The sequence below is a fragment of the Pituophis catenifer genome, unplaced genomic scaffold (assembly GCF_029215685.1).
Source record: "Pituophis catenifer annectens isolate HBS135680 unplaced genomic scaffold, rPitCat1.0.hap2 SCAF_7, whole genome shotgun sequence".
NCBI lineage: Eukaryota > Metazoa > Chordata > Lepidosauria > Squamata > Colubridae > Pituophis > Pituophis catenifer.
In genome coordinates this window covers 7,341,940-7,368,544 of record NW_027256887.1, presented here as the reverse complement: position 1 = coordinate 7,368,544, position 26,605 = coordinate 7,341,940, and the positions used below count along the sequence as shown (strand labels likewise).

The window sequence follows — 26,605 nt, the reverse complement described above, 5'->3', positions numbered from 1 at the left end:
TAAAATGTTAGCTTCAGAATGGACATTGAATAACAAAATTAATGGAATGGTTACAGCCTAACAAAGAACTTTCAACTAGCTGAGCCATCAATTTACACAATGACTTTTGCATGATGATGGCCGTTAATTTTTTTGCTTGGAAAACGCTTCAATTACCCTAAAAACAGTTTTATGTTTTTTAGAAGAAAAATAAGTAGCCAGGAGCGTCTTCCGGTTTTTAATATATGAAGCTCAGTTAAGAGAAATAACGGCTGGAAGCAAAATTTATCTAGTTCTAATCATTTGAGAGAGTGCCAAATTAGATTTCTATTTTTTCCCCCTTATCTGGGCATCTTAAAAGGAATTTCAATTCACTACAGATAACTTTCCAAGAACCTATCGCAACTCATCAAGTTTTCAAGTATTTCTATTTTTAATGCAATCTTTCATAGTAGGCGTTATATGAATACTTCTCTGTGTTGCCAATTTATAGGAAAGTACATTTGGCTCCTTTAGTTTGCCATGCGAATTCTGGACGTCAACACGGGGAGCCCTCTACTTATGACCAAAATGTCTGTTGAGACATTGGTTCAGTTAATTTTGCCCCATTTTATGACCTTTTATGCCACGGTTGTTAAATGAATCGCTGCAGTTATTAAATGAGCAACGTGGTTGTTAAGTGAATCTGGCTTCCCCATTGACGATCCCGGACATTGCAACTGTCATAATTATGAGCCAGTTGCCAAGGGCGCAAATTTTGATCACATGACCATGGGGATCAGGGGTGGGTTCTAATTTTTTTTACTACCGGTTCTGTGGGCCTGGCTTATTTTGTGGGTGTGGCTTGGAGGTCAGGTGACTAGGTGGGTGTGGCTAGCTGGTCAGAGTCATTTCTGGAAGGTCCTCGCACTTACGACCAGTCCTCGCACTTACAACCTGACTCATTTGTTTGCTTTTAACACTGATCAGCTGTAGGACGGCCCTTTGAAGCCCCGCGGCAAGAGTTTAAACAGTTTTTTTCCCTCTAGTCATCAGCTGGGACTCAGGAGGCAGCAATAGATTGGGGGTGGGACCAAATAAAAGGTAAGAATAATGTGGGGGGGGGGTGGGGGGAGGGCAGGCGGGGGGAGAACCGGTTCGTTGACATCATATCGTCATCGCTACCGGCTTGGCCGAACCGGACCGAACCGGGAGGAACCCACCACTGATGGGGATGCTGCAACTGTCTTTAAGTGTGAAAAATGGTCATAAGTCACTTTCTTTCGGTGCTGTTGTCACTTCGAACGGTCTTTAAACAAACTGTTGTAAGTCGAGGACTCCCTCTACGGGGAGTCCTCGACTTACGACCACAATTGAGCCCAAAATTTTTGTTGTTAAGTAAGACATTTGTTCAGTGAGGTTGCCTCGTTTTACGACCTTTCTCGCTGCACTTGTCAAGTGAATCACTGCGGTCGATCAGTTAGTAACCCGGTTGTTAAGTGAAACTGGCTGCCCCATTTACTTTCTTTGTCCGAAGGTCGCAAAAAGGAGTCATATCCCCCCCCCAGGACACAGCAACAGTCATAAATATGAACCAGTTGCCAAGCATTCGAATTTTGATCATGGGGAACAGTGGTGGGATTCAGCCGGTTCGGGTCAGTTCAAGTGAACCGGTAGTTAAATTGCTGGATGGCCCCTCCTCTTCCAGGAGTCCACATGTGCCCCATTTTGGCTCCCAGGCAGTGATGGGATTCAGCCGGTTCGCACCACTTCGGGAGAACCGGTTGTTAACTTTCTGAGCAGGTTGGCAAACTGGTTGTTGGAAGAAATCATTAGGGAAGAGAAACGGTTGTTAAATTACTTGAATCCCACCACTGCTCCCAGGTAAGTGCAGGGAGGCCTACTAGGCCCAAAACAGGGTGCGAGCGGGTGCAGTGCGGCCTCCCCGTGGCCCGTTTTCACTCCCGGGGGGGCGCAGGAGGCCGAGTGCTGCCTATCATACTCCCTGGCCACGTCCACCTAGCCGGTCATTAGGGCAGAGAACCGGTTGTTAAATTATTTGAATCCCACCACTGATGAGGAAGCTATGAATGTTTGTAGGTGTGAAAAACGGTCATAAGCAGTGGTAGGCTGCAGCCACTTCGGACCGGTTTGAGTGGACTATCACGTCCTATATATTTGCCGGTTTTTCAATACCGCCCGCGCGCTCACATTTTCAGTTCTGGGCGAACCGGTTGTTACAGTATGTGACGCCCACCTCTGGTCATAAGTCACATTTTTCAGCGCCGTTGTAACTTCAAACGGTCAGTATACGAACCTGTAAGCCAAGGACTACCTGTCCTTCAACAAATCCCAGGGCCAAGTATAAAAAAATCTGATTGTTATTCTGAAAATAAAGCAGCGATTCCTGGAAAACAGATCCGTCAAGAACAGGTCGTGTCAAACGAAGCTTATTCCGTGCTTTTGACGGCACGACGTCTTTTATAAATAGCGGGAATGCCACAGACGTCGCATGGTTTGATTTCAGGAAAGCATTTGACCAAAAATAGGGGGGGGAGGGCTGGTTTGGTATATACAAGCTGCAGAGAGCATGGCAAGATGGGGGAGGGGCACAGCTGTTTTGCAGATGTAGGGTTCTCCATCTCTGGGAGCGAAATGCCACACGCCTCGCCTGTTCCCGCCTGGAGGAGTGTTGGACGCTGCCCTCCGAACACGCGCTCTTCAGGAGGGCAACCTGTTTTTAATTTGTTCAGGGGTACGTAACGAAAAGGGTTTTCGTGAGTTAGAGGGAGGGAGAGGTACATTTCTTTTTTAAAAAATTAAAGCACTTTTTTTTAAAAAAAAAATATTTAACATCCTTTTTTGGTGCAAAATAAATGAGCCACATTGCACGATTTTAGCCGATGAAATGCACAGCCCGTGTGGCTCTAGTGGTTAAGACACCAAGCTAGAAATTGGGAGTCCTAAGTAGGAAAGCCGGCTGGGTGATCTTGGGCCAATTACCAGGAGACGGTGAATTCCAGTCCTTCCTTAAGCATGAAAGCTGGCTGGGTAACTTTGAGCCAATCACTAGGAGACGGTGAATTCTAGTCCCGCCTTAGGCATGAAAGCCGGCTGGGTGACTTTGAGCCAATCACTAGGAGACGGTGAATTCTAGTTCCACTTTAGGCATGAAAGCCAGCTGGGTGACTTTGGGCCAATCACCAGGAGACGGTGAATTCTAGTCCTTCCCTAAGCATGAAAACTGCTGGGTGACTTTGAGCCAATCACTAGGAGACGGTGAGTTCTAGTCCCATTTTAGGCATGAAAGCCGACTGGGTGACTTTGAGCCAATCACTAGGAGACGGTGAATTTTAGTCCCGCCTTAGGCATGAAAGCCAGCTGGATGACTTTGAGCCAATCACTAGGAGACGGTGAATTCTAGTCCCGCCTTAGGCATGAAAGCCAGCTGGATGACTTTGAGCCAATCACTAGGAGACGGTGAATTCTAGTCCCGCCTTAGGCATGAAAGTCAGCTTGGTGACTTTGAGCCAATCACTCTCTCTCAGCCCAATCCACCTCACAGGGTTGTTGTGGAGAAAATAGGAGGAGGAAGGAATGTTAGATATGTTCACCCCTTTGAGTGATTTACACAAATAATAAACATGGATAAAAATAAATAAAACAAATAGCAACTATTGATATTTTCACAGATTTTCTTAAACCGACACCAGTGGGTTAAATTAATATAACAACATTACGTTCACTATTCATTTACTGATATTCCAGCCTCATGCTTTCAATACTATGATCCTTAGTTAACCCCTGGTTGATCTTGGATAGCTAAGCAGAGTCAGACCTGGTCATCCCTGGGAGGAGAGGCTAACAGGATATCCCTGAGGTGCTTTTTCAACTGGACTTTCTGGGTTTTTTGTTTGAAAACATTTCCCTTCTCATCCAAGAAGCTTCTTCAGCTCTGACTGGATCAGTAGTCAGTAACCTGTGGCTCTGGAGCCGCATGTGGCTCTTTCATTCTGCTGCGGCTCCCTATTGCTCAAAATATGCGTCACAACCGCCAATGTGTGACACCTGCCGGCACGCGATTTATTGAGCTTTTCGACTCCCGTTAGGCCAACCATGGATAAATCCAAGTAAAGAAAAGTTTCAGAAGAAAACGGAATGTTTAATTCAACTATATATGCTAGTTTTGTAACCGCTCAGGAAATAGTCAGGCACGGGAAGGGTTTTGTGGCTCCCGGTGTTTTCTTTTCTTTGGAAAATGGGTCCAAATGGCTCTTTGAGTGTTTAAGGTTGCAGACCCCTGGACTGGATGGTGAGGAATGGAAGGATTTATATTCCTTGCAGACAGCTGGTCATTTGCATTCTTTAAGAGACGCAAATGTCCAACTCTCTGCAAGGAATACAAATCGTTCCATTTCCCTCCATCCAGTCAGAGCTGAAGAAGCTTTTTGGATGAGAAGCAAAACGTCTTCAAAGGAAAAAAAACAAGGAAGTCCCGTTACCTCTTGAAAAAAGTACCTTTGGGACCACTATAACCTGGACGACTGAGAATCTCCACAGATATCTAACAGGATATCCTAATCCGATTGACCCTACAGGAACAGGAACTTCCTGAGGAAAACGGAAATATTTATGGAAAAATAGTGTGTAGAACACTATTTCGGAAACAGCCGACAAATGGGGTCTAAGAGAGATGCTTGTTCAGCGTAACCCAAAGTTATAGGAATGTAGAAACTACAAGATAGTGTAAGAAGTTAGCACCCACCCCTTTCCAGAGGAATGAAATATTTTGGGAAATATTAAAAAGGCAGAATATTATGTTTCCCTGGATGAGAAATGGAGAAGCATGTTTTAAAGACGAAGCAGCTCCCACCTTCCTGCCCCCCACCCTTTGTCAATGGGCCAGAGGCAGAAACTCAATCTTTGTCAATGGACCATCATCTGCAACACAATAGGACCCATCTAGCAACAGAAACTAACACAATAGGACCCATCTAGCAACAGAAACTAACACAATAGGACCCATCTAGCAACAGAAACTCACCACACGGCACTTGGGAAGATTACATCAGCCAGCAAGGCTAGCTAAGACCCCCACCCCCTGGGAGTCTGACAACCAATCAGGATACTCTTTCTGGGCCCCAGGAAGTTCAAAGCCAGAGAGGGCATAAAATCCGGGGACTCGCTGCATCTCAGCCCTTTTTCTGTTCAGGAACTCAAACCACGTGATCCTGTCCACCATTAAACCATCTTTCCAAGCAGTCTCCATGTTTCCAGTGTCTTTTTCCCCACTTGGAGCTGAACCCAGAAGGATATTTCTTCCTACAATAGAAAATATCTCTCGAATGCCACACATTTAAACTCAGTTTAGCGCCGTTTAAGACTGCTGCATTTTTATTTATTTTTTTTGCTTCCAGAAATACTTGAGTTACAATTCTGAAAGAGGAAACGAGTCACTGAACTAAAAAAGAACACGGCAGAAAACACAGTCAATGATTAAATTTCCGCAGGCCTCTTGTGCTTCGGTCCAGTGGCCAAGCCATGTGACGGGAGCCCAGGAACGGAGGAGCCAAAACAGCCCCTCCCATCCAGAAGATGGTTCCAGACAGAGGAATCAATCCAGGGCAGCCGGATGGCAGGTAGGGTAAGAAATACCTGGTACAGGGAGTCCTCGACTTACGACCACAATTGGGTCTCAAAATTTCTGTTGCTAAGCGTGACCACTGTTGAGTTTTGCCCCATCTGACGACCTTTCCAGCCACCGTTGTTAAGTGAATCATTGCCATTGTTAAACTAGTAGCACGGCTGTTAAGTGAATCTTTGACTTCACTTGTCTGAAGGTCGCAAAAGGGGATCACATGACACCCAGGATACGGCCACCGTCATAAATACATGCCAGTTGCCAAGTGTTTGAATTTTGATCACGTGACCATAGGGACAGTGCAATGGTCGTAAGTGTGAAAAACGGTCACAAGTCACTTTTCAGTGCCTCTGTAACTTTGAACAGTCCCTAAATGAATACTGTAGTTTTACAGTGAGAGCTGCGTGCACTTCATTTCATAACAGAATAAGAGAATAACAGAATAATAAAATAACAGAATAACGGAATAAAAGAATAACAGAATAACAGAATAACAGAATAACAGAATAATAAAATAACAGAATAACGGAATAAAAGAATAACAGAATAATAAAATAACAGAATAACGGAATAAAAGAATAACAGAATAACGGAATAACAGAGTTTCAATAACAGAATAACGGAATAACGGAATAAAAGAATAATAGAATAACAATAATGGAGTAACAGAATAATAGAATAATGGAGTAACAGAATAATAAAATAACAGAATAGCAGAATAAAAGAATAACAGAATAATAAAATAACGGAATAACGGAATAAAAGAATAATAGAATAACAATAATGGAGTAACAGAATAATAGAATAATGGAGTAACAGAATAATAAAATAACAGAATAGCAGAATAAAAGAATAACAGAATAACAGAATAATAGAATAACAATAATGGAGTAACAGAATAACAGAGTAACAATAACAGAATAACAGTATAAAAGAATAACAGAATAATAGAATAATGGACTAATGGAGTAACAGAATAATAGAATAACGGAATAACGGAATAAAAGAATAATAGATAAATAAAATAGATAAATAAATAAAATAAATAAATAAAAATAATAAATAAAGGAATAATGGAATAACAGAATAACAGAGTAACAGAACAATGGAATAACAGAATAACGGAATAACAGAATAGCATTCATGCAGATAAGCATTCATGCATATATGCTTACAAAGGAGAGATGCTTTATTAATAGGGAAAGGCTGAAGCAGGAGTTAGGCAGGAACTAAGAAATTACTAGGAAAATATGTAGTCCTCTACTTACAACCATTCATTTAGTGACCGTTCAAATTGCAACAGCACTGAAAAAGGTGGCTTACGGCCATTCCTCACCCTTACAGACGTTGCAGCCATCCGACCGTCAGGAGATCAAAATTGAGGCACTTGCAATTGGCATACATTTATGAGCAAAATCAATGAAGCTAGCTCTAGTAACAGCTGCATGATTTATTTAACAACTGCATAACAACCATGGCAGAGAAGGCCATAAAACTGGGCATGACTCAATGCTCGGCCATCATTTCCGTGGCTTGGTTGCAAACAGCTCACGGCCTACTACGGTATGGTTGGGGATTCCTGTCTTATACAATCCTGATCAAATGGTTGTCTAGTCTCTTTTTAAAAGCCTCCAGTGATGGGAGCAACCACAACCCAGGAGTGGGTTCTAAATTTTTTTACTACCGGTTCTTTGGGCGTGACTTGGTGAGGGGGGTAATGTGACTGGGTGGGCGTGGCCAACTTTTTTTTTTTTTTTTTTACTTTTAAAAGCATTTTTTTCTACAACCTTAAGAGGTTGCAGGAAAAAAATGCTTTGAAAAGCCTCTGACGATCAGGCAAATCAGCTGGCATCGTCAGAGGCTTTTAAAGGCATTTTTTTTAACCACCTCTTCGGCTGAAGAGGTTGCAGAAAACAATGCTTTGAAAAGCCTCTGACGATGCTAGCTGAGCCGCGGGATCATCAGAGTCCTTTTTTTTTTTTTTTTTTACTTTTAAAAGCATTTTTTTTGTCTGAAGAGGTTGTAAAAAAAATGCTTTTAAAAGTTTTAAAAAAAAAGCCTCTGATGAGATGGGCGGGGTAAGCGAGTGGCGACCGGGCCGGGGACCGGTTCAGTGGCGTGGCCAGCCAATGTTATTACCGGTTCTCGGAACTACTACAAATTTTTACTACCGGTTCTTGTAAACCGGTGCGAACTGGGAGCAATCCACCACTGCCACAACCTCTGGAGACAAGCCATTCCACTGTTTAATTGTTCTCACCATCAGGAAATTTCTCCTTAGGTTCCTCCTCTCCTTGATTACTTTTCCATCCCTTGCTTCTTGCCCTGCCTTCTGGTGCTTTGGAGAACAAGTTAGCCCTTCCTTCTCCATGACAACTCCTCAACTACTAAAAGACAGCTATCATGTCTCCCCGTAATCCTTCTCTTTGATTGGGTAGACATACCTCTCTCCAGTGGTGGGATTCAGCCGGTTCGGGAGAACCGGTTGTTAACTTTCTGAGCAGTTTCGCACACTGGTTGTTGGAAGAAACCATTAGGGCAGAGAACCGGTTGTTAAATTACTTAAATCCCATCACTGCCTCCCTCCCTCAACTGTTCATCATACAGTTGAGCCCAGTGATGGCTAACCTTTTTCTCTTCGTGTGCCAAAAGTGCACGTGTGTGTGCCGGCACCCACAACACAATGCGTGCGCCCCCACACAGACATGCACACATGCCCTGCCCCGGTTTTGGGCCTAGTAGGTCTCTCTGCAGCCTCCTGGGCCCAAAAACGGGCTGTGGGGGAGGTTATGCCGCCTCCACCCCAGCTTCACCCCGCCCCCTGTGCATGCATATGCGACTCCCAGCGCATGCGTGCACATCTCCCGCATACGCCCCACCCCCTGTGCATCCCAAAAAACAGCTGGCCAGCAGGAGGCATATGCACGCATGCGCAGTGGAGCTGAGCTAGGCGACGGCTCGCGTGCCATAGGTTCACCATCCCGGGTTTAGCCTCCAGAGCACTTATCATTTTTATTGCTCTTCTCTGCACCCCTTAAAATTAAGGTCTCAGCCACTTTTCTGTATTGTAGTGTTGCGGCTCCGTTACCTGAGACTATGTCATTGGCAGGAGAGGACTCCGAGAGTGAAGGAGAGGAGTTGGCAAGGCCTTCCTCTCCAGGACCCTCCTCTCTGGCAATGCCTTCAGTGTCCGCTGAAGGGCAAGAGATAGGGCCGGGGCCAAGCACGTCCACGCAGCCACAGGTGGACAGTGATGAGAGTAATGAGTCTTGGCTGGATCCACGCCAGCGTTGCAGAGATAAGTACGCGCAACAGAAGAAAAGGCGTGTCTGAGATTAGGCTGAGTCACTGGACCACACCCCACAGGGTATAAAACGGAGCGTGGTGGCCAGTCAAATCTTGTGACGAACAAAGCTGAAAGCTTCCATGCCATTCTGCATTGCCGGACTTTTGCTATAGACTTTGCTGGATTATCTTTGGACTTGATTGACTCTGTAATTATTGAGCATTTTACTTTGATGTACCAGAAGCGGAGAGAAGTTATCTCTTTTCTTTGAAGTAATAAACTCTTGGCAGGCAGCCACTAGGTTGCTGCCAAGTTCCGTTATCATAAGGAAAAGGATTTTGTCGGCTGGTTTGGTCTTTAACTCTTGGACGTCTGCTGGGGTGTGTGCGTGTGGGTCGGGGACAGAACACGTGGTGACCAGAACTGGAGGCAGCATTCCAAGTATGGAATACCTCACCAGTATGGTATAAAGAAGTGTTATCACTTCTGCTGATCTTGATGCGGTCCCTCTGCAGTCAGCTGACAAATTTTCCAAAGCACTAGAGGGCAGGACGAGAAACAATGGATGGAAACTAACCAAGGAGAGAAGCAACCTGGAATTAAGGAGAAACTTCCTGACAGGGAGGACAATTAACCAGTGGAACGGCTTGCCACCAGAAGTTGTGGGGGTGTTTCCAGGGATGGGCTGCTGGGGGTTCGCAGGGGTTTAGGAGAATCGATTCTGTGCAGTTCGGAGAACCCCCAAATCCCACTCCTGGCTTGCCCCGCCCACCCTGCCCCTCCCCCATGCGGCCCGTTTGGATGCAGGTAAGTGCAGGGTGCGCACGGAGGCTCGGGAAGGGCGAAAAATGGGCCTACTGGAACTTCAGGAAGGCCGGAAATGGGCCCGTTTCTGGCCTCCAGAGGGCCTCCGGAGCCTGAGGAGGCTGTTTTCACCCTCCCGGAAGCTCGAGAAAAGCCTCCAGAGCCTGGGGAGGATAAAAACACTCCCCCACCCATGTGGTGCAGAAGGCTGACTAGGCCACACCCACCATGGCCAGCAACTGCACAGAGAACCCTTTGCTAAAATTTTTGAAGCCCAACCCTGGATGTTTCATCAGTGAGGTTTTTAAGAAGAGACTGAACCACCACAGTTCGCCCTCCTCCACGGAACAGCCTCAGCTACTGTTCACACGAGAAGTAAGAGCTCTAAGCATTTCCATGGAAAGATAACGTGCCCCCTCCCCCTTTGCTCAGTCCTTTTTTTTTTTTTCCTAGAGGGGAAGCTGCCAATAAATAGATAGATTAGATAGAACGATAGAATGATAGATAGATAGACAGAACGATAGATAGAACGATAGATAGATAGATAGATAGATAGATAGATAGATAGATAGATAGATAGATAGATAGATAGATAGAACGATAGATAGATAGATAGATAGATAGATAGATAGATAGATAGATAGATAGATAGATAGATAGATAGATAGATAGAACATTGGATGGATGGATGGATGGATGGATGGATGGATGGATGGATGGATGGATGGATGGTTGGTTGGTTGGATGGATAAAAACATTAGATAGAACAATAGATAGATGATAGAACAATAGAACGATAGATAGGAGAGAGAGGGAGAGGAGGGAGAGAGGGAGGGAGAGAGAGAGAACATTAGATGGAGTAGGTAGATAATAGAACGATAGATAGGAGAGAGAGGGAGAGATAGGGGAGTGAGGGAGAGGGGGGAGGGGGGAGGGAAAGAGGGAGGGAGAGAGAGAGAGAACATTAGATAGAATAGATAGATGACAGAATGATATAACGATAGATAGGAGAGAGAGGGAGAGAGAGGGGGAGAGGGAGGGAGAGAGAGAGAACATTAGATGGAGTAGGTAGATGATAGAACGATAGAATGATAGATAGGAGAGAGAGGGAGAGAGAGGGAGAGAGAGGGAGAGAGAGGGAGGGAAGAGAGAGGGAGGGAGGGAGAACATTAGATGGAATAGGTAGATGATAGAACGATAGATAGGAGAGAGAGGGAGAGAGGGGGAGAGAGGGAGGGAGAGAGAAAGAACATTAGATAGAATAGATAGATGACAGAATGATATAACGATAGATAGGAGAGAGAGGGAGAGAGAGGGAGGGAGAGAGAACATTAGATGGAGTAGGTAGATGATACAACGATAGAAAGGAGAGAGAGGGAGAGAGAGGGAGAGAGAGGGGGAGGGAAAAGAGAACATTAGATAGAATAGATAGAATAGATAGATGATAGAACGATTGAATGAAAGATAGGAGAGAGAGGGAGAGGGGGGAGAGATAGATGATAGATAGAATGAGAGAAGGATAGATAGGAGGGAGAGGGAAGGAGGGGAAGAGAGCGGGAGGGGAGAGGGAGGGGGGAGAGAGAACATTAGATAGAATACAATGATAGAACGATAGATAGGAGAGAGAGGGGGAGAGAGGGAGAACATTAAATAGAATAGTTAGATGATAGAATGATCGAAGGATAGATAAGAGAGGGGGAGAGGGGGGAAAGAGAGGGAAGGAAGGAAGGAGGGAGAGAGGACATTAGATAGATAGAACAATCGATAGATGAGAGATAGAATGAGAGAACCATCGATAGGAGGGAGAGGGAAAGAGGGGGAGAGGGGGGAAAGGAAGGAAGGAAAGAGAAAGAGAGAAAGAGAGAGAGATTGAGATCCTCCCAGGCGCCGCGAGACCGCCTGGAAGAGCCCAAATCGCGAGTTAACCAAACCGGACCGAAGTTTGGGCAAATTCAAGCTCCGCCCGCCTGGCACTCTCGGAGGAAGAGCGGCCGGAGATGGGGAGAGAGAGAGAGAGAGAGAGAGAGAGTGTGTGTGTGTGTGTGTGTGTGTGTGTGTGTGTGAGGGGGGGGGGAACGGACAGCCCAATGCAACCCCTCTCTCGGGCCCGCCTTTCGGGATGGAGACCCAGCTTTCCACACCCGCCGGCCCGGGCCCCCAGCACCCACGGGGGACGGGGTGGGGTGGGGGGTGAGATGGCGCTGGCAGGAGAGCCCCCCTCCCCACTTCCCCGAAGTTGCAAAGGTTCGCGGGCGAGGGGAGAGGGGCTCTTTGGCCTCCCCCACCCCCCCCCACCCCAGAGACCTTCCCGCCCCGCTCCGCCTTCCTTTCCCCCACCCGACCGAGCCCTCCGGAGCCCCCCGACCCGGGACCGAGCTCCTGCCCCGAACCCCTCCGCCTCCCCGGCCGCAGCCCTCGATCCAGCTCGCTCCTCCGGCCTGGCTGCCCTCCGGCCATGCAGGGCGAGGAGCGCACGACTTACCGCCTTGCTGGACCGAGGTACCAAGCCCGGGTCCCCGTCTGCTCGCTTGGCACGGCGCGGCTCGGCTCGGCTCGGCTGCCAGCGGAAACCGGGACGGGGCAGGCGGCGCCGGGACGGCCGGGCGGGGAGGGACGGAGGCGGAGGCGGAGGCCGGGCGGTGCTGCCCCGAGAGCCAACCCAGCTGCGCGGCAGGGAGGGCTCGGCGCCTCCCCGCTCCGGGTTGAGTCCCGGCCTGGCTGCCTTCTTGCCTTCCCGGGACTCCTAAAAGGGATCCGCCGCTGGATCGGATCAATGGATCGCTTCTCTGGGCTCCGTCCTCGGACTTTCTCTGGGTCCACCCGAGTGGGAGAGGAGAGGTGGTCCTCCACTTACGACTCCAACCGAGCCCCACGTTTATGTGGTTGAGTGAGACAGTGCTTTTGCCCCGTTTTACGACTTTTCTTGCCACCTTGGTTAAGCGAATCCCTGCCGTTAAATTGAGCAAGCCAGTTGTTAAGTGAATCTAGACTGTCCAAACTAGACTGTTGTTTCTCTGTGTGGATGGATGGATGGATGGATGGATGGATGGATGGATGGATGGATAGACAGACTGGAAGACTGGAAGACAGACAGACAGACAGACAGACAGACAGACAGACACAGATAGATGAGAGAGAGATGACAGATGGATGGATGGATGAGAGAGAGAGATGGATAGATAGATGAGAGAGAGAGATGGATATATAGATAAATGAGAGAGATATGGATGGATAGATAGATGAGAGAGATATGGATGGATGGATAGATAGATAGATAGATAGATAGATAGATAGATAGATAGATGATAGATAGATAGATGATAGATGGATGGATGAGAGAGAGGGAGATGATGGATAGATAGATGAGAAAGAGATGGATAGATAGATGAGAGAGAGAGAGATGGATGGATAGATAGATGAGAGATATGGATAGATGGAGAGAGAGAGATGAGAGAGAGAGATGATAGATGAGAGAAAGAGATATGGATGGATGGATAGATAGATGATACATTTATGAGAGAGAGAGATGATGGATGGATAGATAGATGAGAGAGAGATATGGAGATAGATAGATAGATAGATAGATAGATAGATAGATAGATAGATAGAGATAGATGAGAGAGAGATGAGAGAAAGAGAGATATGGATGGATGGATGGATGGATGGATGGATGGATGGATGGATAGATAGATGAGAGAGAGAGATATGGAGATAGATAGATAGATAGATAGATAGATAGATAGATAGATAGATAGATAGATGATAGATAGATATAGATAGATGAGAGAGAGAGATGATAGATGAGAGAAAGAGAGATATGGATGGATGGATGGATGGATGGATAGATGGATAGATAGATGAGAGAGAGATATGGATATAGATAGATAGATTAGATAGAGAAACAGACAGACAGATATAATTTTGCATTTATTTATTTATTTATTTTGTCAGGTTCTTGTAGTGTAGGTTGGAGGTGGTGACCCTTTGAGAGCTGTATGCAACGAAAGTTCATTTCTAACTTTATCAGCTACAGGGGATTCACTGAAGGAACGTGGCAAGAAAAGCCGTAGAGCAGGGCAAAAACTCACTTGAGAAATGTCTCACTTTGCAACATAAATCTTGGGCTCAATTGTGGTCGCAAGTCGAGGACTACCTGTAACAACTTTCCGGCACGTTAGCCCTGATAGCACAAGCTTATTTTTTCTTTTTAATACTTAGCAGCAGATCAGCTTTGACATTCTGTTCTTTCACTTTAGAATGACGGAATAATGGAAGGGACCTTCGGAGGTCTTCTAGTCTAACCCCCTGCTCAAGCAGGAGACCCTATACTATTCCAGACAAATGGTTGTCCAGTCTCCTCTTAAAAACTTCCAATGATGAAGCATTCACAACTTCTGGTGGCAAGTTGTTCCACTGGTTAATTGTCCTCATTATCAGGAAGTTTCCCCTTAGTTCTAAATTGCTTCTCTCTTTATTCAGTTTCCATCCGTTGCTTCTTTTAAGTTTCCCTCTATTCATCTGAGTGGTATCATCAGCATACTCCATTTTCGGCTGATTTTCTCCAGCAATTTAATTTTTATTTTATTTTTTTTGTTCCTTCTAATCCAGCCTTCCGAAGGATCCAAGCCTGCTCTTAAGTTAAATAAATCACTTATGCTCTAGAAAGCAGAAATGGAGTATAAAATCATCTTGATAGGTTGGGCAAATGGGCAGAAATGAAATTCGAGGGTTTGCAAAGCTGAAAGTCCTCACAAAAGAGAAGCCCCATTTGCTGCCGAGATTCCCTTCCCGCCAAAATGGCAGGATCCAGTTCCTGAGGCCAATTTTTAGTTCACCAAAAAAAGGATTTTGCTTCTCTGCACAGGGTGGTTCCCAGATAATTGCTAATAACTACCTTGGGTGCTCATTTGAGGTGAAAAGCCAAATATATAGCTAGTCCTTGACTTATGACCTGTTGCTTAGCAACCGTCCAAAGTTATGACAAACCTCCCCAGGGCTATTTTATGTCCCGGTTCTGAAGTTTTGATAGCTGCCCCTTCTCCCCTTTATGGCCATGTGATCACATTACGGGCTGCATTTAATAGGATCCCACATTTCTTTCGTTGTTTTTCAGGAAACCAGTGCTTAATTCTGGTTTCTGGCAAAAAAAATAATAATAATAACCCACCCCATTGGGTACAGTGGTTTTCCTCAATGACTGCGGTGTTTGCTTAGCAATGGTGGTATTTAAATAACAACCACCGCAGAAAAGATGGTAAAATTGGGCACCGTCATATAATGAGCCGTTTAACAACCAACAAAATTTACGAGCATAATTCCAGGCTCAATTATGGTCAGTTAAGTTGACGACTGCCTGTATATGGAAGATCTAAAGACTCAGAGCAGGAAAAAAGTGCAGGTTCTCTCAACTCGACTTACGACCACAATTGAGCCTAACATGTTGCTAGGTGAGATGTGTTCAGGGAGTTTTTGTCAGTATGTGAGAGTTCATGAATTGGAATAGACATGGTAACAGGTCAGCCAATGGGGACTGTTTGGTGACCCAGATGGCTCAGAGCCTGGGCGTGGCATAGGTTCACTGATCTGTGTGTATATATATATATATATATATATATATATATATATATATGTGTGTGTGTGTGTGTGTGTGTGTGTGTGTGTGTGTGTGTGTGTATGTGTATATATATGTGTATGTGTATGTGTATATGTGTATGAGTATGTGTATGTAGATGTAGATGTAGATGTATGTATGTGTGTGTATATATATATATATATATATATATATATATATATATATATATATATATATATATATATATGTCTTTTTCTTTTTCGTAGGCTTTTATGTGCATATTCTTTCTAGCCAGGTTTTACCTACGTAAACTAGGTTGTTTTGCAGCTCTGGTTGTGTCTGGATTCTGAGTTCTGGTTCTGGCTTCTGCTGTATGGGTATTGTATATAAAGAAGTTTCTTTTATAAATGAATCCTGCTGAATTGTTTTACTTGTGTGCTGGTTGGATTGCTGCAAACTCTTTTAACAGTTTTGCCCCGTTTTACGACTTTCCTTGCCGCAGTTGTTAAGTGAGTCACTGGAGCTGTTCAATTAGGAACACGGCTGTTAAGTGAATCTGACTGCCCCGTCGACTTGGCCTGTCGGAAGGTCGCAAAAGGGGATCACGTGACACTGCCACCGTCATAAATGCGAGTCAGTTGTCAAGCATCTGAATGTAAATCACTTGACTATGGGGATGCTGCAACAGTCATAAAGTCTGAAAAATGGTCATCCGTCACTTTTTTTCAGTGTCGTCGTAACTTAGGTCACTAAGCGAACTGTTGTAAGTTGAGAACTTCCTCTGCATCTATTTATATATGGTTTTAAAACCCTCCTTTTCTCTTTTTCTCAAGGCATTAACAAAGGATCTCCCTATCTCTATATCCTGCGAGGTAGGTTGAGTTAGGAGAAGATGAACTGTTCCAGGGCACATTATGAGTTCTTTTGTCAAATGGGATTTGAACTCAGGGTTCACTCTAATGGTCTAACCCCAGCCTGATTGCATGGAAGGGCCCCATGAGCTCTTCTGGAGACCCTTGACGGAGAGGCTGTCAGCATTCATGCATAACAGGCATTACACCTTCTCCTACTACAAGTAGCCCCGACTTACAACAGTTCGTTTAGCAACTGTTCAAAGTTACAACGGCACTGAAAAAAGTGACTTATGACCACAACGAGTTGACCTGTGTTGAGTTGGCCGCAACGAATTTGGCCATGGCGAGTTGTCCTCTTCCGCTTCACTGTAGCCTTTGTTGGAATCGACTCTCTGATCTCCAGCTCTTGCGTGACGTTTATATGGATTCTTCTGCTCGTGAACTTGTGATCTCTGGATTGTCTCACAACCTTGACCTGGCTCTCAGAGCTTTGGATTGGATTTCGACTATTCTGTACGCTCCTGTTAAAAAAGCAAAACCACTCCAGCAAGCAGGTGTTGCTTAGAGACTGTTTTGGATTGCATTCCTTATGTGCTGTTATCTCCTCGACCTCGGGAAAGCTGCTAATTCACCACGGCAACTGTCTGTGTGAGTGTATAAACCAGAAGCGGGACAGAATCCATCAAATAATCAGCTAAGCCAGCTCAGAGCATTCATTTATTTTTATTTATTTACATAAGTTATGTCCTGCCTGATTTGACACATTCCAGGCAGCTCGTATAAAATCATAAATATATATATTTTTAAAAATTACAAGAACAATCGATTGCACCAATCAGCATCATCTAACTATCCCTTGAAGCCCAAATCATACAGTCATTATCCTGATGGCATGAAAGTGTTACTCTGTACATCCACCATCCACAAATCACTTTCCAGTTAGTTTGGTTTTTCTAGCTGGATCTGGAGTTGTTAACATCGTAACTGCTAACTTGGGGTAACAATCCGCTTGCGTTTTCAGATTAAATTTATTTAATCTCCCTGCTGACCTGGATGAGGGTTGTCTGAAGTTCTCTGAATCATTGCAACTGGCCTCATTTTTTTAAAAAAATGCAACCTTCAGACAATTCTCTCTGGATGACTGAGAATCTTCATTTTGCTGACCTGGATGTTGAGTTCGCACACAGATGGGTTCGCACGAAGTGGCATCTCCTCCGATTTTGAAGGATCGTTTTCAGTCACTGCAGCCTCGGCATATGGACAACAACTACCTGCCTTGATTCCTGTCTAGGTGGCTTTTGAATCTAGTTGATCCAGATTAAGAACCTGTTCTTTGTTACATGAGGGGATAATGTTTAATTTTCCTAAAGAAGAATTCCTGAAGAAACTCCCTTGATCCGTAAGGAATGGTTCAACTATACTTTATTTATCCATGTGTCCACTTAGAGAAGGTATCTGTTTCAGTTTGGTGCCAGATGTGAACCCAATGAAACAGCCTTGTTGATTTAGTCATCAAACGGGTAGGTTTGAATAAAAGATCTAGTGGACATTTGGTAATTCTTTCTGCTCAGGGTAAGAATCCACTAAATTATCTGACAATGGCGCTCGGGCCATCCAGCAAGCTGAGCCTCTGGTCTTCTAGAGCAGGGGTCGGCAACCTGCGGCTCCGGAGCCGTATGTGGCTCTTTTATTCCTCTGCTGCGGCTCCTTATCGCCAGTCGGCTCCACAATTGATAGGGCTTTTGGTTAGGAGAAAAGACGCCACGCTATGGTGGGGGAACCAGACTTCCGGTCGGCAGAGAAAAAAGAACGCCACACTAGGAGGAGACTCTATGGTGGGGGAACCGGACTTCCGGTCGGCTCCAGAATTGAACGGGGGGCTTCCAGTTAGGACCTTTGTGGCTCTTTGAGTGTTTTAAGGTTGCCGACCCCTGTTCTAGAGGCAGAGGGTTCCAGTATGTCTCATCTCCCAAATCTTCCTGAATCTGTCAACCAGTTCTTCTCGCCCTGCTCGCCATTTCAACTGGGAATATATATCTGCCTCTTTTACATGCAGCAGCCTGTACTTATAACTCCTTTTGTAGACTACGACCATATCTCATTTCACTCTTCTCCTTTGCAAGCCAAACATGGGTAATTGTTTATTGGCTCGGATTGCAGGTTTTGTAATCCCGACGAGCCACTTCTGAACCTGATCCGGTCCTTCAGGGTCTGTGTTTAAAGAGCTGAGCTCAGAAGTGGACACAATCCAGGTCTCACTTAACAAAACGCTTAAATATGAGCCAGCAGTGTGCGGCAGCTGCCAGAAAAGCCAACACAGTCCTAGGCTGCATTAACAGAGGGATGGAACGAAGATCACGTGAAGTGTTAGTACTGCTTTATAATGCCTTGGTAAAGCCATACTTGGAATACTGCATCCAGTTTTGGTCAGAATGATGAAAAAAGGATGCTGAGACTCTGGAAAGAGTCCAGAAAAAAGCAACATGAATGTTTAGGGGGCTGGAGGCTAAAACGATTGCAGGAATTGGGTATGTCTAGTTTAAAAGAAGGACCAGGGGAGACATGATAGCAGTGTTCCAATATTTGAGGGGCTACCACAAGGAACGGGGTCAACCTATTCTCCAAAGCACCTGAAGGCAGGACAAGAAGCAACGGATGGAAACTAACCAAGGAGAGAAGCAACTTAGAAGGAGAAATTTCTGCAGGTTTTTAAGGAGAGATTGGACAACCATTTGCCTGAAATGGTATAGGGCGGTAATGGCGACCCTACGGCACGCGTGCCACAGCTGGCACGCGGAGCCCTCTCTGCGGGCACACAAGCTGTCGACCAGCTCAGTTTCACTGCGCATGCGCGTGCTCCTCCCACCGGCCAGCTGATTTTCGGGTCTGCTGCGTATGTGCGGGGGCGGAGTGCATGCGAGAGATGCGCGTTCATGCGCGGAAGGGGTCGTGTGCACACACACGGGGGGCGGGGTCACATTTTTGGTCTCGGGAGGCTGCAGGGAGGCTTACTAGGCCCAAAATGGGGCACGGGGGATGCGGTGCACCCCCCACAGCCCGTTTTTGGTCCCAGGAGGCTGTAGGGAGGCCTACTAGGCCCAAAATGGGGCACGGGGGATGCGGTGCGCCCCCCAGCCCGTTTTTGGTCCCAGGAGGCTGTAGGGAGGCCTACTAGGCCCAAAATGGGGCACGGGGGATGCGGTGCACCCCCCAGCCTGTTTTTGGTCCCAGGAGGCTGTAGGGAGGCCTACTAGGCCCAAAATGGGGCACGGGGGATGCGGTGCGCCCCCCTCAGCCCATTTTTGGTCCCAGGAGGCTGCAGGGAGGCCTACTAGGCCCAAAATGGGGCACGGGGGATGCGGTGCACCCCCTCCCCGGCCTGTTTTTGCTTCCAGGAGGCTGCAGGAAGGCCTACTAGGCCCTAAATGGAGTGGGGGGGCATGTGCACATGCACAGGGGGCAGGGGAACATGGGGGAGATGTCACTTGTGCCTTGCATTATGGGTGCTGGCACACAACGGCAAAAAGGTATAGGGTCATCACTGGTATAAGGTCTCCTGCTTGAACAGGGAGTTGGACAAGACGACTTCCAAGGTCCCTTCCAACTCTCTTATTCTGTTCTCTTACAATCCTGCAGGTTAAAAGGCCAGTGAAATCTGGATGTCCTCATGTATTTCCCTTTCTTCCTAAATATTTATGATGGGAAAAGAGATGATATATTCCTGGTTGAAGCATCTCTGCTTTCCAAGTCACAGTTAATTACATAGTTTGGTGGCAGGTGAGTTTACCATAACATTACATTGTAAATGTATGAATCCAGGTCAATAGGAAGGGAAGCCAGACTGCAGCCACACGCTCCCGATCCTTCCTTCTCTTGAAGCAATTGTTCTTAGTACAATTGATTAGCAATTATCTTCCATATTTGCATCCCAAGATTTTGCAACATAGAGAAGAGCAAGAAAGATGATCAGGGGACTGGAGGCTAAAACATATGAAGAACGGTTGCAGGAACTGGATATATGTCTAATCTAATGAAACGGAAGATTGGGGTGACATGATAGCAGACTTCCAATATTTGAGGAGCTGGCACAGAGAAGATGCAGGTAAACCTATTCTCCAAAGCACTTGAGGACAGGACAAGAAGCAATGAATGGAAACTGCAGCAGTGGCCAAAATTGTGGAAACCTTTTGGGAAAAGTGTATTTTTGAGGTTGGATGGCTAATAACACCACTTTTTTGGGAAGTTTCAAGATAATCTGGAATGGCCTGGGAATAGCCCAGACCTTAACCTAATTGAAAATCTATGGAGCCGACTAAAGAAACTTGTTAGTCAAAAGCAACCCAGCAATAAAACCCAGTTAATAGAAGCCATCATTCAATCTTGGTTTCACATTCGAACAGCTGCAGAACTAAAAGACTTGGTTCACTCCATGGGAAGATGCTGTAAGGCCATAATTCATGTTAAAGGTTACCCAACTAAGTATAAACTGACATGGCGATCATTTTTGTATATCTCGTTTTTTCTATGGTGATCATTTTTGTACATCTCATTTTTTTCTACGTGTTCTTCTTTACACTGTAACTGCCATTCTGATAGCAAATCCTTCATAAAAATTATTGCATTACATCTTTGATTAAATGATCTTTCCGTTGATATATAATTTTATGGTACTACTCCCCCAAAAAAGTGGTATTAGCTAGTTTTAGAAAATACACTTTTTATTATTATTATTATTATTATTCATATTTCTATGCCGCCCACTCTCCGAGGACTCTGGGCGGCTTACACCAAAGACAGTATACTAAATAGCATATTGCCCCCAACAATCTGGGTCCTCATTTTACCCACCTCGGAAGGATGGAAGGCTGAGTCAACCTTGAGCCGGTGAGATTTGATCCGCTGATCTGCTGAACTAGCAGTCAGCTGAAGTAGCTGCAGTACTGCACCCTAACCACTGCGCCACCTCGGCTCTTGGGAAAAACACTTTTCCCAAAAGATTTCCACAATTTTGGCCACTACTGTAATCAAGGAGAGAAGCAATCTGGAACTAAGGAGAAATTTCCTGACAGAACAATTGACCCGTGAGATCTATAAGTAAAAGGAAAGTAGAAGGAAAGGATCTATCAAGAAAAGGGCAGAAATTAATGATCTAATTCAATCCTCCAGCAATAAACTCAGCTTGAAAACTTCACCTAAAGAACTTTCAAAAATACATTTTCAAGCATGCTAAAAAAAAATCAAGTGAAGACTCTGACACTGTTTATTTCAGGAGAGGGTTGTTTTTTTCCCCCCTGAGAAATGAGAAGCCCGAATGAAAAATGGACCCTTGCCTCCAGAAGTTGTGGGTGCTCCATCACTGCAGATTTTTAAGAAGGGACTGAACAGTCATTTATCCGGAATGGAAATAAGGTCTCCTGTCTTGAGCAAGCGGGTTGGACTAGAAGACCTCCACGGTCCCTTGCAGCTCTGACATTCTGTATTCCATTCTAAAATTTCAATCGAACTATGAGGCAAAATGTCTTCCGGTCCTGTAAAAGCCATAAACAATGCCTGACGATATAATCCAGGACTCTGTAGTGTAGGGAAGAGGAAAATGGTTGTGTGTTTATTTATTAAAGGGAGTTCTACGCGTGCTTTATTGCCTGGAACAGCAAGTTGTTTTTTTAGGCTGTTGCTGCAGCTGAATAGTTTTCTCTTTCACGTTGTCTTCCTGCTCTTTTAAAATCCTATGTGAGACAAAAGCAGATGGAGGGGAATTGTTGTTGTTTTTTCCCAAGCTGGACCATCTATTTTATTCTCGTTCCCAGAAGCAGCGTGAAAACATGGAAACGTGTGGAGATCTTGCTTCTCTCTAGCATTTTAAACTTGGAGACAGAGTTTTCCTGATGCAGAAATACCAAGAGGCCCCTTTATTTATTATTTATTTTATTCACTTTAAAACATTTATACGGCGGCTTATCTTTCAGCCAACTCCAGGCAGCTCCCAATCAAGGAGGGTTGTGATTGTGATGGGGGCTTGGGATGGTTCAGCGACGTGTCTCTCACGAACGCCACAACCCTCTGAGAGAAACCATTTCACCAATTAATCATTCATGAGTGCGTTAAAAGTAGAAAATGATGGAAAGACCTTCACTATGTGTGCTAAGAATACATCCCATTGGACATTAAAACGAATCTTTTCCTGCTGCACTGAGAGTGTGTGTGTGTGTGTGAGAGAGAGAGAGAGAGAATGAGATAGATAGAGATGAGATAGATAGATTAGAGAAAGAGGGAGGGAGAGAGATGATTGATACGATAGATGATAGATGATAGATAGATAGATAGATAGATAGATAGATAGATAGATAGATAGATAGATAGAGGTAGATAGATAGATTAGAGAGATAGATAGAGATAAATAGAGATAGATGATTGATTAGAGAAATAAGATAGATAGATAGATAGATAGATAGATAGATAGATAGATAGATAGATAGATGTAGATAGATTAGAGAGAGAGGAAGGGAGATGATTCATACGATAAATAGACAGACAGACAGACAGATAGACAGACAGACAGAGGTAGATAGATAGGTAGATTAGAGAGATAGAGATAGAGATAGATAGATGATTGATAGGATAGATAGATAGATAGATAGATAGATAGATAGATAGATAGATAGATAGACAGACAGACAGACAGACAGACAGACAGGTAGATAGATAGGTAGATTAGAGAGATAGAGAGATAGAGAGATAGAGATAGATAGATGATTGATTAGATAGATAGATAAATAGATAGATAGATAAATGTAAATAGATAGGTAGATTAGAGAGATGAGATATGTTCAGTATGTTCATTATGTTCAATAATGGTAGATTCGAATGTAATAGATATGTATATGATGTATATAACGTAAATATGTAACTATACGACACCTCTGATGATAACAGAGAGTGGATATTTTCCTTTTAAAAAACTTTTAAAAAATCAATAAAGTATATATTAAAAAAAAAGATAGATAGATAGATAGATAGATAGATAGATAGATAGACAGACAGACAGACAGACAGACAGACAGACAGACAGACAGACAGACAGAGGTAGATAGATTAGAGAGAGAGGGAGCGAGATGATTCATACGACAGACAGACAGACAGACAGACAGACAGATAGAGGTAGATAGATAGGTAGATTAGAGAGATTAGAGAGATAGATAGAGATAGATAGATGATTGATAGGATAGATAGATAGATAGATAGATAGATAGATAGATAGATAGATAGATAGATAGATAGATAGACAGACAGACAGATAGATAGATAGATAGATGTAAATAGATAGGTAGATTAGAGAGATGAGATAGATTAGAGAGAGAGGGAGGGAGAATGATTGATACGATAAATAGACAGACAGACAGACAGACATAGATAGACAGACAGACAGATAGAGGTAGATTAGAGAGATAGATTAGAGAGATAGATAGAGATAGATAGAGATAGATGATTGATAGGATAGATAGATAGATAGATAGATAGATAGATAGATAGATAGATAGATAGATAGATAGATAGATAGGAAGGACTGTCCTTCTATCACTTTCTGGCATTTACTTGACTCAAGTCCTCTTTTTCTTACCTGGCCAAGTGCAATACAGATGCTTTGGTGTTCTCCCCCGTCAAGGCACTGCATTCGTAAAAAATTATACTGTAATCCTAGAACAGAGCAGAGGGGGAGGGGGGAGATTGTCTAAAATTAAAAGATTCCTAATAGTAGTTTTTTGGCAAAGGGAAAGGAACCAGAAGCAAGACACCGCATGGGCCCTAAAATTCAAACACGGAAGATGCAGCCAGTGAATTCATGCTCTTAACAACTCCGTAGAGTAGAACTAGATTGACAAGACAATTAGAGGGGTTGCAAGAACCCCCTTTTTTCAAATCCCACTTCCCATCCTTTTCCTTCTGTGTTGCTCGAGAGCTCTTGAAGTAGCTGTTCTGTTTGGATAATAAATGTGACTTCGCTATAAGTAACTGACAGAACAATTAATCGGTGGAACAGAAGTTGCCACCAGAAGTTGTGGGCGCTCAATCACTGGAGGCTTTTAAGAAGAGACTGGACAGCTACTTGTCTGGAATGGTAGAGGTTCTCCTGCTTGAGAAGACAGTTGGACTAGAAGACCTCCAAGGTCCCTTCCGACTCTTGTTATCCTATATTCTGTCCAATACAGACCTCTGACATCTCCAGATTCAGCACCAAACCTACGGATGCGAAACTATCCTTATCGCGTTTCCTAAATTATATTCTACAAGTTTCATCCGAAGGAAATTAACGACCCTTGAAAAGTTGCTGTTTCTGGCAAAGAGCACGACTTCGAGATATAAATAATGAATAAATATGCCAGAGAGGATCAATGCCTGTGCTTTAAAAATGTTAAAATAGGTCTTCCATGCTCTTAAACGAGACTAACCCATCAGAAGAGATTTCTCTGGATTTATGGAGACCTCAGTAGATGGTTAGGACGAAGGGTGTGTGTGGGTATGTCAACAGTTTGTGCTGGAGATGTACATGTAAGTGACTTGACTAGGGTTGACATGACAGCAGCGTTCCAATATCTCAGGGGTTGCCACAAAGAAGAGGGGGCCAGCCTATTCTCCAAAGCAGGACAAGAAGCAACGGGTGGAAACTAATCAAGGAGAGAAGCAACCTAGAACTAAGGAGAAATTTCCTGACAGAACAATGAATCCGTGGAACAACTTGCCTCCAGAAGTTGTGAATGCTCCAACCCTGGAAGTTTTTAAGAAGATGTTGGACAGCCATTCGTCAGAAATGGTGTAGGGCAGTGATGGCTAAGCTTTTTGCCATCACGTGCCAAAAGTGGGGGGAGAGGGGGGGGTTGTGCGCACGTGTGCCCACACCCATAATTCAATGCATCCCACCCTCCCCCATGAATGCGCGCACGATTCCCCTGCTCCCCCTGCTTTTGGCACATGATGGCACGGTGAGCCCAGTAGGCCCGTTTTTCACCCTCCCCAGGCTCCAGAGGCTTTCTTGGAGGCTGGGGAGGGCAAAAACAGCCTTCCTCACCCCCTCGGAGGCCCTCCGGAGGCCGGAAATGGCCCATTAGCTGACTTCCAGTGGGATTGGAAGGCCCATTTTTCGCTCTCCCCAGGCTCCAGAACCTTTCTAGGAGCCTGGAGAGGGTGAAAATTCCCTTCCCCCACCCCCCGGAGACTCTCTGGAGGCCTGAAACAGCCGGGTAGGCCTGGAAGGCCCGAAAATCAGCTGGCCGGCATGCACACGCGCACTGGAGCTGAGCTAGGGCAAAGCTTGCATGCCCACTGATATGGCTCCGTGTGTCACCTGTGGCACGTGTGCCATAGGTTCGCCATCACGGGTATAGGGTCTCCTGCTTGAGCAGGGGGTTGGATTAGAAGACCTCCAAGGTCCCTTCCAACTCTGTTATTCTGAGAGATAATTTGGACTTCCTCTACAGCTGCAGACCAGCTGACTTTGACAGCCCCAAAGCAGTGCGTCACAATAAAAACAATAAAGATAGTGTACATACTGTATAGTTTTATATATATATACAGAACAGCCTGATAAAAAGTGAGTGGAATCACGAGGCGCGTGGGAAAAGAAAAACCTGAAGGAGAAAAAAAGGATGTGGCTCTAATGGAGGTTTCTTTTAAACCCCTTTTTTTTCCAATGATAAATAAAAATTCACGGGCCCTCCTTGTATGCAGGCTAATGCTCACAGTGTGGGAAACGACCTTGAATTCCCGATAAATCAAGGCAAATATGGTTGAACGGTGATAATGTGGGAAGCCTCCCAGGATGGCAACAGAAGGATAATCTGGGATCAAAAAGAAGGGATCAAAAGGAAGGCGTTGCGCATCTCAGATAAAAGAAGTGGGGGAGAGAACAAAACAACGTTAATAAAACATGATTATCATTCACCCAGCCAAGGAGGAGATATGCAGGATGATTTTCTGAAGGTGAAATCCTGATCTGATAATCTCTTTGAAAGAACTTCTGGGAAATCTCTGAACTGTGTCCCTCTTTCAGAGAGGGCTGGAAGGACGACAGGAACCATCGTCCCCGACTTGACGTTAATGAATACAGGTATGAATTCATACGGAAGGCAATCTCCATTTGCACTTGTACAGGACAGGGTAGTCCTCGACTTACGGCCGCAACTGAGCCAGCGTTTCCGTTGCTAAGCAAGTCAGTTGTTTACGTTGGAGTCGTACAACCATTTCACAACCGTTTTTTGCCGCCGTTAGGCAGAGCGCTGCCGTTGTTAACTGAATCATAGAGTCCTTATTTATTTTATTATTTATTTATTATTTGAACTTATATGCCGCCCTATCTCCGAAAGGACTCAGGGCGGCTCACGACAATAAAACACACAAAGTTAATTTTTTTTAAAAAAATACCCAATAAAACTATAAAAACCATTAAAATCCCCTCTAAAACCCCTTCAGTCCAAGCCGGCCAGGCGGAATAGCCA

The 26,605-nt window shown here is 44.7% G+C and overlaps 2 protein-coding genes across 2 annotated transcripts in view; both read right to left on the bottom strand.

Moving 5' to 3' along the window:
- The window catches only part of TSPAN9 (tetraspanin 9), a 136,320-nt gene extending 124,088 nt beyond the window's left edge, over positions 1-12,232 (bottom strand). Inside the window, exon 1 of the mRNA XM_070947257.1 lies at positions 12,172-12,232. The gene's annotated coding sequence lies outside the window, so the exon portion shown is untranslated. The remainder of the gene's footprint in view (positions 1-12,171) is intronic.
- Positions 12,233-21,702: 9,470 nt separating this feature from the next.
- The window catches only part of CRACR2A (calcium release activated channel regulator 2A), a 62,687-nt gene continuing 57,784 nt past the window's right edge, over positions 21,703-26,605 (bottom strand). Inside the window, exons 16-17 of the mRNA XM_070947532.1 lie at positions 23,734-23,810; positions 21,703-21,841 (exon numbers count right to left, since the gene is read on the bottom strand). Of these exons, the coding sequence (XP_070803633.1) occupies positions 21,751-21,841; positions 23,734-23,810 (168 nt within the window). The 3' untranslated portion in view covers positions 21,703-21,750. The remainder of the gene's footprint in view (positions 21,842-23,733; positions 23,811-26,605) is intronic.